General features: G+C 35.3%; 1 protein-coding gene across 1 annotated transcript; it reads left to right on the top strand.

The window, feature by feature from the left end:
* The first annotated feature begins 11497 nt into the window (after positions 1 to 11497).
* Positions 11498 to 12029, top strand: LOC105749797 (keratin-associated protein 19-5). The gene has a single exon (XM_031959231.1). The coding sequence runs from the start codon at positions 11538 to 11540 to the stop codon at positions 11763 to 11765; it is 228 nt and encodes a 75-aa protein (XP_031815091.1). The 5' UTR covers positions 11498 to 11537; the 3' UTR covers positions 11766 to 12029.
* The last annotated feature ends 322 nt before the right edge of the window (positions 12030 to 12351 follow it).

Here is a 12351-nt window from a genome sequence, read left to right on the forward strand (position 1 = left end):
CTGTTTTCATTGCTCTTTCTTTAAGTCCTCATATCCAAGTTTCTATCTCACACCATGAAGAGATTTTCATTCTTGCACTACACTTGTGTGTCATTATAGAAGATTTAGTATCCAATTCATGTTTATTTGCAATAAAGTGATAATGCTTATGATTTCTGTTCAAAAGTATTATTTCCTTGTTAACGTCCTCTCTAAAATTTAACTTCTGCAATACTTAAAATTTAGTGCTTTATAATTCCCAGGACCTCTCTATACAAGTGGCAAGGTTTTTGTTTTTGTAAGCCATGACCCTTCTCCCACATTCTGTGTGCACATTCAGTTTTTTTTACATTCAACTTTTCTCAGAGATTCACATCTTCATCTTCACATGCTCACAATTCATCATTTCCCAATCTAAGTGGTTCCTGGTAACAGTCAAGATGTGAATTGGTTCAATGATTTCTAGTTGTCACCTACTTTATCATCACCTATCAATTTAAAGTTTAGGAGCACTGCACAAGTGAATACCATAGAAAAAAAAAAACTACAGAAAAAAGTTATATACTAACCTAAAAGATTGGCATACCCTTCTTATGGGTTCAATCTCCTCCAGCAAACTACAGTTAGTCGAATTCACAAAATTGAAGAGTCTTAAACTGAGGCCTTTGGTCCATGGAGGAAGTGGAATCAGTTTTAAAGTATGTCTTTCAAAGCCCTCAAGCACTTGAACTCCCAAGGAAAGAAAATATTTGCTTTATTGCTACATCTTGCCTGGATCTTTGGTCCCCCAATGACAGACAGGCCTTTGGGAAGGAAGTCAGAATTTAGTACTATACAAAGCATATTTAAATCACCTTAAATTTTTTTTAGTTATTGAAATATATTGATTGAATTAATATTTCAAGCCATGGGGGAAATACTATAAGTATTGCAAGCAGTAGATCTTTTGCCTCAGGGAGCTTAGCTTAAAATGATTGTGTATTAATGTATATATTACTCCTTTCACACACACACACAAAAAAAAAAGTATGTCTATTTCCATAGATATACTGGCTTTTCAAAGCAAATTGCCTCATGAAACTCTCTCTATTCAATTCCTCTAAAAAATGTAAGTCCAAGCAATTCATCAGTACTTTCCCTATAGACATGGTATGAAGATCTCCTAATGGAAACTAATCAAAAAAAGAATTTTCTTTCTAAAAGGAATAGCAAGTTTTACATAGTGGATTTCAGTTTTATGTATAATTGTTGATTGTATATTATTGTAAAGATGCTTTTTTTCAAATTCCATAAATTAAGCATACAATAAAATTAATTATTACTTTGTTTTTTGATTGTTTTTAGAAAAGAATATCAAGAGGTAAGCTCATCTTAGCAGACTCTCTGAAAGTATATTCAGAATAACTCTGGTAGTAGATAGGATGATATATATCTGACCTCATTTCTACATGGTTTTAATTTCTTCTGCCATGACTGTATTTGGAAAGCTTTCTATCCATGGAATTTGAAAATTATTAGTGAAAAGTATTAAACAGAGAAGTTTGGTGATACTGGAATTCAAATTCAGCCTTAGCTGTGTGACCCTGAACAAGTCACTTGAACCTTTTTGCCTCAGTTTTCCCATCTATAAGGTAAGCTAGAGAAGGAGATGGCAAACCATTTCAGTATCTAGGTCATAAGGAGGTTGTGGAGTGTCAGACACAACAAAAGAAGAACAAACGGTGATGCCTATTAAAAATATTGTCACTCACTTTTTATGAGTCTAGATCGTTATTGACAATGGTTTTATCTATAATGGTGCGCTAGATCAAATCAAGTTCGTTTGCTGAATTCTCAAGGATATTTTGGAGGTTGTATTACTAGTACTGAGACTGGTTGTTTATTAATTTGTGAAGGGATAATGAGCTTCTGGTATTTTATTCTAGTCACCTAACCAAGTCTTTCTAGCTATTCTATCAGTGTTCAACTTTAACAACCTGGAAAACAAAAGAAAATAAAAGAGCAATTTAATAAATTCAAGGTTTTAAAGTTAAATCTACTGTTTTAACTTTCTTTTCATATTTTGCATTGTGTTAAAAATCTTAATTCTAAAAATAAGACAGTTTAATGAAAGATGTTTTTAATAGTTCTCCTTTTATTTCCTTTTTAATATTTGGATAAAATTAATTTATTATTTGCACTAAATTAACTAGTTATGCCTCAGTTTCCCTGTATTAGTTTTGCTGAATTGTTCTCATTTTCCCTAAATTGTTCTGCCTCAGTTCCCTGAATTGTTCTGCCTGGTGGCAACCCCACTTCCTGACCATTAGGACTGAAATAATTAGGGCTGGGAGCTATGACCACTATCCTTCCAAAGAGTCATAAATCTCCAGAATGCTTATCTCAATATTTGAGTATCTTCTGTCTCAACATCCTGGCTCCTAGAATTTATGAACCTTCTTTACCACCAACCTGTCAGAACTGAATTTATGGACCTTTCCTGAAACTTTCCACTCACCAGTCCTCTATTTCCCCTCTCTTTGTTTTCCTGATTGCTGGAGCCCTATAAAAATCCCCCTTGCTCTTTACTAGATACTTTGAAATGAGAGTCCAGTCTACCTAACTGGGGTCAACATGTATCCTGTTTTGTCCCCAGTCCAAACTCTCTCTCTAATAAAATATTAAAAATTCTCTAATCTCTATCTTGCCTCAGTTTCTCCAGAATTGCAATTACCAAATCAATACCAAATTAATTTATTAGCTACCAAAATATTCATTTTATTAGTTAATTACCAAATTAATGCCCTCCAAAAGAAAATTCTCAGTGGGCAAAGTGCATTTCAATCTCTATAACAAAACTGAAAATCAGTTTAAGCAGGTCAAAGACCCCTTCCGAATCCAAATTTTCTCAAATGGGAATAAATGAAAAAAACTAACATCTATACACTGTGATAATTATTTAAAAAAAAACTTAAGAGAACTGGCACAAAGTGGAAAAAGATATACATATACAAAAATATATAAAGCAGCTTTTTGTGTGATGGCAAAGAATTGGAATTGTAGGGATGTCCATCAACTGGCTAATGACTGAACAAGTTGTGATATATGAATATAATGGAACATTAATGTTTTATTTAAAATGACAAGGAGGTAGATTTCTGAAAAATCTGGAAAGACACAAAATGTTGCTGAGTGAAATGAGCAGAACCAAAAGAACACTATACACAATAATGGCAACATGGGACAAAGATCAACTATGATAGACTTAGGTCTTCTCAGAAATACAATAATATAAGACAATTACAAAAGATTCCTGCTGGAAACTCTATAAAAATCCAGAAAAGAATTATGGACTCTGAATGCAGAGAGAAGAATGATATTTTCATTTTTTCTTTATTTTTTCTTTTGACTTTCTTATGGTTTTTCCCTTCTAAATCTTCTTTCACAACACAACATATGTGGAAATAAATTTAACATGATTGTAGAGGTATGACCTATATCAGATTGATTCCTGTCTTGGGGAGTGGAGAATAAAGGGAGGGAGGAAGAAAAATTTGGAACTCAGAATTTTACAAAAATGAATGTTAAAAACTATCTTTACATATAAAATTGGGAAAAAATGTTATAAGATACAGAGAGAGAAAGATAGAGGCAGAGACAGAAACAAAAAACAGAGAGACAGAGACATATAGCACTGGTCATCAGTGTCCTTCAAGCCCATAAGTCCCAGTCACTTCAAGTATATTTCATAGACCCTGAACTAGAAGCTCACTGCTCCTCCAAACGTTCTACAGTGACATAGGAGAGATACCACAAGAAGTCTCAGCATCCCTATGGAATACTCAGAGCAGTGACATGACAGGGATTCAGAAGTAGCTGGACCCATACTTCTGAGAATGATGAAGAAACTCAGCTATTATGATGAAGGTGCTCCCAACATTTCCAGAAAGTCTGCTCAGCTCTGACATATCATGGCTGAGGGGTCTGTTATGATTTTCTAATAAACTTTCACTGATTCAAGAGAATCTCAGATCTAATCCCAACTATGGCATGTAGCATTACCCCCATTGTCCTGGGGTTTTGTGCATTTGCTTCTTAGATCTTCCGTCACCTCGTTGTGTTTCTAGCAGATGCCCTGATCTTTTCAAATTTTCACACTAAATTTCACAAATTTAGGACTGCCTGAGAACAGGGACTCTGGTGATCTTTCATTGTATTAATAGAATTGAGTATAATGGCTGGTAAAGCATAAGTCCTGTGGAGATGGTTTATGTTTTTTGTGAATTTAGAATGACTGATTCACTAATTTCATACATAATTTTTCTCCACACTTTTCTTAACTTCATTCTGAAGCTTGCTGTCACTACATTCTGTAATAGCAAAGATCAAAAGAAATATAATTTGAAATCACACTGAAAGAATCAGAAGGCCAGGCCTTCAAGCTATGAAATAAAGACAATGTCCCCAGGAGAAAATGCCATGAAGATTTGATAGAGCACCAACTATAATAAAACATATGTTTTGGCAACATTGCAATAATTTCTCAGAAGAGGGATGAAATCCTTAGCAAAGTCTTCATAAAGAAGCAGAAAAAATACCTTTTAATGAGCTGGAGAAATTCTTTTCAAGCAACAAACTATGACAAGACTGTGATTCTGCCTTGGCAAGAATAATATAGTTATGGAATGAAGCTGCCACACCTCCTTCTGGAAGTGTATAAAAGTCACAGTGCAGTTGGTGTCCTACACATTCACACATTAAACCCTGACATTTCTCCAGTTCCAGGAATCTTGACACCATGAGCTACAAGGGCAGCTACTATGGGGGCCTGGGCTATGGCTATAGCTCTGGTTATGGCTGTGGATGTGGCAGCTACCATGGCCTGGGCTACAGCTTTGGCAGCTGTGGCTATGGAGGACTAGGCTATGGAGGCCTGGGCTATGGAGGCTATAGCTACAGAGGCCTAGGTTGTGGAGGCTATGGCTATGGCTGCTGCCGCCCATCTTCCTGTAGAAGATATTCTTCCTTTGGCTTCTACTGAAAAACCACCTGTTTCTGCAGTGTAATGGAATCCTTGTCCAACTGTGCTTGAGTAATTCCATGGCATTATAAGGATGTCATATTCTATCTGCCTCTACAGCTGAATGACATAAGAGAGATACCACAAGAAGTCTCAGCATCCCTGTGGAATACTCAGAGCAGTGACATGACAGGGATTCAGAAGTAGCTGGATCCATACTTCTGAGAATGATGAAGAAACTCAGCTATTATGATGAAGGTGCTCCCAACATTTCCAGAAAGTCTGCTCAGCTGTGACATATCATGGCTGAAGGGTCTGTTATGATTTTCTAATAAACTTTCACTGATTCACAAAACTGTTTCCACATCTCCTCCTTGACCTCAATCTACATAAGTGTGAACCTCACACTGACAACTTTCAATCTTCATTGAATATTATTTTCCATTTCACAAATTATTTTTTCAATGAATTGGTTTCTTTTTCATATTTATTTTTTAAGGAGTTATATGCCTTTTCCATTTCATCAAGTATATTTATTAAAGAAGTTTCTTCACATAATTTCTGGTTTTCCTTTTCCATACCCTCTTGCAAAGATTTCATTTCCTTTCCCCATTTTTTTGTAACTCTCTTTTAAGATCCTTTTTGAATTCTTTCAACAGAGCCTTGTGAAATGGAGACCAACTCATATTACCCTTTATGGCTTCATCTGAAGCTGGCTTGCCTTTAGGATGCTCGGGGTTTGAAGTCTGTTCTATTCTTTCTCCGTAAAAGCTGTCTATGGTCAGAGTTCTTTTTGCTTTTTTGCTAATTTTTTAAAGGTTAAGGTCTGCTCTTAAGGCAAAGGAGTGACAGCCACTTTAGTTTTCCCTGGGGTAATTCTGCTGACTGACTTCCAGTGCTGGGTGGGTGTGATCAGATTACATTTTTCTGGAGCTCTGGAGTTCAGAGTCTCATAAATTGCCTTTTGTATTTGTTTTGGGTGTCTGAGAGCAAATCTGCTGATCCACTTGCTTGTAATCAGGACAGAGTAGCCTAAGAGCTTCACAGTAGATTCCCTTGTAGGCAGACAATCATAAAGATCTGGCTCCCTATTCCGGCTTCCTGCCTCGGGTTCCCTGTGCTGCAGTATGGGCTTGGCAGCTTCTCCTCCTACCCAAATGAAACAGACCTTTTCTGAAGTTCTTCCAAAGTATCTTCTTCTGGAAATTTGTTATATTCCAAATTTTTGTGGGTTCTGTCACTCCAAAACCAGGTCAGGTTTTTAATCTGCTGTTAATTTGAGGTAATCTTGGAGGAGGTCAGATAGAGACTTGTCTACCCTCAGCCATCTTGGCTCCACTCTCACATTTCCAGACTTTCAATCTTTAATATTGCACTTGCATGTCATTGAAGAGGATCTGGTCTACAATTCATCTTTTTCAACAAAGGCAGAATTCTCTAGATTTCATTTGGAAAAATAAAAGGATTTTATTTCCTTATATAAGTATCTCTTAAAATTGGAATTCTGCAGTACTTATACTTTAGTACTCCATAAAGTCCAGGACCCATTTTACAAGAGTCAGAGAATTTATCCCTAAAATCCATGGCCCTTCTCTCACATTTTGTGTGCACACTAAATGGGTTTTCATGTTAAAATTTTGTCAAAGGTTTCTATGATCATCAAGTCATGCTCATGGTTCATCTCTTCCAGGTGTAAATGGTCCTTAATGACTGTCAGCATGTGTATTAATACACTGATTTCTAGCTATCTTTCACTATTTTGTTATCAATAACTAATCTGAAGTTTTAGAGAACAGTACAAGAGAAAAACATACCACAAAACTACAGGAGAGTGTCATATGTCAAACCTGAAAATTTTCATGGAATCATGCCCTTCTGATGGGCCCAATCTTTTCCATCAAAGTACATAGCCAGTCCAGTTCACAACACTGTCCTTGACCTCAGGCTCTCCCATGAATGGGAAATGGACTAATTTTTAAAGAATGTTTTTAATCCCCTCAAACATCTAAACACTCTAATTAACTCAAACTCTCAGAGGAAGAAAGTATCTTTTTTAATGTCCCACAGCTTGGCTTTGGACCTTACACTCTAAAAATTATTTCCCTCAGATGAGTCCTTAGGAAGAAAGAGCTTAGTACCCCCAACTGGACCATAATAGAAGATTAATCAATTGTTTGAATTAGTGTTTTGTGCAGTAAAGGAAATACTACAAGTACTACAAGCTACAGATCTTACATCTCCTGTGATTTATCTTAAAATGAATGTCTGCTACAATAGATATCACGCATAGCACTTATTTTACATTCAGAAAAAACTATGGATATTCCTATAGATTCACAAAGATATTCTCAGGAGACACATTCCATTGAATTCTTCCCAGCACATACCTTTAAATGATTCATCAATCCTTTGCAGGGAGGTCACATCAATAGAAATTACTCCTCTGGAAGAACATGACTTTTCTCTTCAACAGCTCTCAGTGAGAAAAGAGCTTTTCATTCTCTGTAACAAAGCTGGGAATGCTGCCCAATACAGATGCAGCACAGGGAGAAACAGGGTGGAGAGGCCTATTGGAGGGCTTTTAACCAAATAATAGCAGTATTGGCTATTCTGTTCTAGTTCAGACACCAGTGGAGCAGCAGACTAGCTGTGAGATGTTCAACATAACCACAGAAGGCAAATAGTGAGCCCCCAACCCTAGCATAACAAGAGGAGAGCCTGCAGCACCAGTGGTCCCAGGGCAGTGTAAAACCTCTATCATCCTGTAGAGGAAGCTCAGAACAATCTCCCCTGTGCCCTAGAAGCAGACCACAACCTTTAAAAATGAGCAAAAAAAAAAAAAAAAAAAAAGAATTCTGACCACAGTTAGCTATTATAAAAACAAGGAAGCACAAACTTCAATCACTGAAGACACTAAAGGCAAAACGTCTCCAGATGAAGACTCAAAGAGGGATATCTCTAACTCAAAAGGCTCTCTTGGAAGAAATCAAAAAGGAATTAGAAGAAAAATGGGGAAAGGAAATGAAAGCTTGGCAAGAGAGCTTGGAAAAGGAAACATAGATATTATTTGAAGAAAATAACTCCTTAAAAAACATATTTGGTGAAATGCGGGGAAAAATATTCTGAAGAAAACCACTTCTTATAAATAGATTTGGTGAAGTGAGAAATAGGACAAATTAAATAATGCCAATCAGATACCAAATTTGAAATTCTGAAAATAAGAGGGGAGATTAATAAAAGTGAAAATAAGAAAACTATTGAACTAATAAACGAAACTAAGAATTGGTTTTATGAAAAAAGAACAAAATAGATAAACTTTTAGTTATTTTGATTAAAAAAAGTAAAGAAGAAAATCAAATTTCTAGTATCAGAAATGAAAAGGGCTAACTTCACCAATGGAGAGGAAATTAGTTCAATAATTAGGAGTTATTTTGCCCAATTGGATGCCATTAAATCTGATAATCAAAGTGAAATGGATGAATACTTTTTAAAAATATAGATTACCCAGATTAACAGAGAAGGAAATAAATTACTTAAAAAGTCCTATTTTAGGAAAAATTGAACAAGCTATTAATGAACTTCCTAAGAAACAATCTTCTGAGCCAGATGAATTCTGAGCCAGAATTCCAATACTATACAAATTATTTGGGAAAATAGGGGAAGAAGGAATCCTACCAAATTCCTTATATAACACAGATATGGTGCTGATACCTAAACCAGGTACAGTCAAAACAGAGAAAGAAAATTACAGATCAATTTCTATAATGAATATTGATGCAAAAATCTTAAATAAAATATTATCAAAGAGATTACAGCAATTTATCACCAGGATAATACACTATGACCAAAAGGTATTTATACCAGGAATGCAAGACTGATTCAATATTAGAAAAACTACAATTAGAATAATTGACTATATGAATAACCAAATTAACAGAAATCACATGATTATCTCTAGATAGAAAATAAGCATTTGACAAACTCCAACATTCATTCCTATTAAAAACACTACAGGACATAGGAATAAATGGAGTTTATCTTGAAGTATACAATAAAAATAAACTAGACGCTACCAAATAAGATTGGGGTGAATCAAAGTTGTCCATTTTCATCATTACTCAATATTGTATTATAAATGTTAGCTTTAACAATAAAAAGAAAAAGAAATTGAAGGAATTAGAGTAGGTAACAAGTAAATAAAATTGTCACTCTTTTCAGATGATATGATCCTATACTTAGAGAATCCTAGAGAATCAGCTACTAGAAACAATTAACAACTTTAGCAAAGTTGCATGATACAAAATAAATCCACATAAATCATCAGCATTTCTATACTAATAAAGTCCAGCAGCAAGAGATAGAAGAGGAATTCCATTTAAAATAATTGTAGATAATATAAAATATTTATGAGTCTACCAACCAAGACAAAGCCAGGAACTATATGAACACAAGTACAAAACAAAACACTTCCCACACAAATACCATTAGATCAAAACAACTGGAAGAATATCAAGTGCCTATGGGTAAGCCAAGCTAGTATGATAAAAATTACAATTCTACCTAAATTAATCTATTTATTCAGTGCCATATCTATAAAACTGTGAAGTAATTACTTTATAGAACTGGACAAAATAAGAACAAAATTCATCTGAAAGAAGAAAAGATTAGGAATTTCAAGGGAATTAATAAAAAAAAAAATACAAATGAAAGTAGCCTAGCTGAACCAGAGCTAAACTATATTATAAAGCAGCAATTATCAAAGTCATTTGGTACTGGCTAAAAAATAGAGTAATAGATCAGTGAAATAGGTCAGGGTCACAAGACACAATAGTCAATGACTATGTAACCTAGTGTTTGATAAATGCAAAGACTCCAGCTTCTGAGAAAAGAACTCACTATTAAAAAAAAAAACTGGAAAAATTGGAAAATAGAATGACAGAAACTAGATATTGACTACTATCTAATACCCTATAACAAGATAAGGGCAAAATGGGTATATAATTTAAACATAAAAGGTGATACTATAAGCAGATTAGAGCAAGAAAGATAGGAGAGGTGGCTCTCAGATTCATGGAGAAGGGAGAGATTTATGGAAAAAGAAGAACTAGAGAACATTATAAAATGCAAAATGGATAATTTTGATTGTTTTAAATTAAAATGATTGTACAAACAAAACTAATGCAGCCAAGATTAGAAGAAAAGCAGAAAACTGAGGGGAGGGGAGGAATTTACATCCAAGGGCCCTGATAAAGGCCTCATTTCTAAAACATATAGAGAATTAACACAAATTTGCAAGAATACAAGCTATTATCAAATTGATAAAGGGTCAAAAGATATGAAGAGACAATTTTCAGACAAAGAGGTTAAAGCTATTTCTACTCATATGAAAAAATGCTCTAAATCACTATTGATTAGAGAAATGCAAATTAGACAACTCTGAAGCATCACTACTCATCTCTCAGAGTGGCTAAGATGACAAGAAAAGATAACAACATATGTCAGAACAGACGTGGGAAAATTGGGACATCAATACATTGTTGGTGGAGTTGTGAACTGATCCAAGAATTTTGGAAAGCACTTTGAAAGTATGCTCAAAGGGCTATCAAACTGTGCATACCATTTGATCCCAGACTTGACTGGGCCTGTATCTCAAAGAGATCATAAAAACAGGGATCTATATGTATAAAAAATGTTTGTTGTAGCCTTTTTGCAGTGGCAAGGAATTAGAAACTGAGTGGATGTCCATCAGTTGGGGAATAGCTGAAAAAGTTATGGTACATGAATGTAATCGAATATTATTGTCAAATAAGAAACAATCAGCAGGATGACTTCAGAAATCCCTGGAGAGACTTGCATGAACTGAGGCTGAGTGAAGTGCATAGAACCAAAATAACATTGTATACAGTAACAGCAAGATTATGTGATAATCAGCTATAACAGACTAGCTTTTCGAAGCAATACAGAGTTCCAAGATACTTCCAATAATAAGTAGAGTATAAAAAAAGCTTTATAGTGCTTTGGAAATGATACTTAGATTACCTAATTCCATGTATTTTTTCCTCCACAATTATCTCAATTTCAATGTAAAACTTGCTGTCACTTCTTTCTCAAAGAGCACTGTTCCAAATAAATAGAATAATAAAGCACGCTGAAAGAATCAGATGAGGTCTTCCAGTTGTGATGTAAGTACAATATTCCCAGGATAAGAAGACTACCATGAAGACTGGATGGAGCATCAGCCACATTAACTACATAGGCTTTGGCAACATTACAATCATTTCTCATTACAGGAATGACATCCTTGATAGAATCTTCATAGAGAAACAGCATTTCAAGAGAAAACAACACCCTTAATGAGCTGGAGAAATTCTTCCCAAGCAACAAACTATGACAAAAATGAGATTTTGCTCTTGTAAGTTCATTAATGGAAATTATGGAATTTAGAATTAATGGGCCACACCTGCTTCTGAAAGAATATAAAGTCCCCATGAACATGTTCCCCTACATACTCACCCAAAGCAAACCCTGACATCCTTCCAAATCTGTGAAGCTTGAAAACATGAGCTACTACGGCAGCTACTATGGAGGCCTGGGCTATGGCTATGGCTCTGATTATGGCTGTGGATGTGGCAGCTACCGTGGCCTAGGCTATGGCTATGGCAGCTGTGGCTGTAGAGGCCTGGGCTATGGTGGCTATGGCTATGGAGGCCTGGGCTATGGTGGCTATGGCTATGGCTGCTGCCGCCCATCTTGCTGTGGAAGTTATTCTTCCTACGGCTTTTACTGAAAAACCACCTGTTCCTGCAGTGTCCTGGAATCCTTGTGCAACCCTGCTTGGTGTAATTCCATGGCATTTCAAGACATCACCTTCCACCTGCTTCTACACCTGGGTGATATAAGAGAGACACCACAAGAAGTCTCACCATTCCTAAGAAACAGAGCAGTGAATGCTAGGGATTCGAAGCACCCAGACCCTTCCTTCTGGAAAATGATACTGAATCTCAGTAGAGATTCCAGAAAGTGTACTCAGTTCTGATATATCATACTGAGAGATCTGTTATAATTTTTAATAAAGTTATTTCACTTATTAATAAAACTGGTTTCATGACTTTTCCTTGATCTCCATCAACATGAGTGTCAATCTCACACCACAAAGTTATTCAATCTTGACTTACACTTGTATAACTACAAAATCTTTGGTCTCCAATTCATCTTTTGCAATGAAAGCAGATTTCTCCAGATTTCTTTAAAAAAAAAAAGCATTTTATTTTCATATTTAAAATAGGAATTCTATAGTACTTAAATTTAGTAATGTCATAATACATAATGTCCAAGTCTCATTTTACTAGAGTCAAAATTTTATGCTTATATTA

This window comes from Sarcophilus harrisii, chromosome 3 (assembly GCF_902635505.1).
Source record: "Sarcophilus harrisii chromosome 3, mSarHar1.11, whole genome shotgun sequence".
NCBI lineage: Eukaryota > Metazoa > Chordata > Mammalia > Dasyuromorphia > Dasyuridae > Sarcophilus > Sarcophilus harrisii.

What these genes read in the sequence shown, in the direction of transcription:
- LOC105749797 (XM_031959231.1), top strand. Translation starts at nt 11,538, where the DNA reads ATGAGCTACTACGGCAGCTACTATGGAGGCCTGGGCTATGGCTATGGC.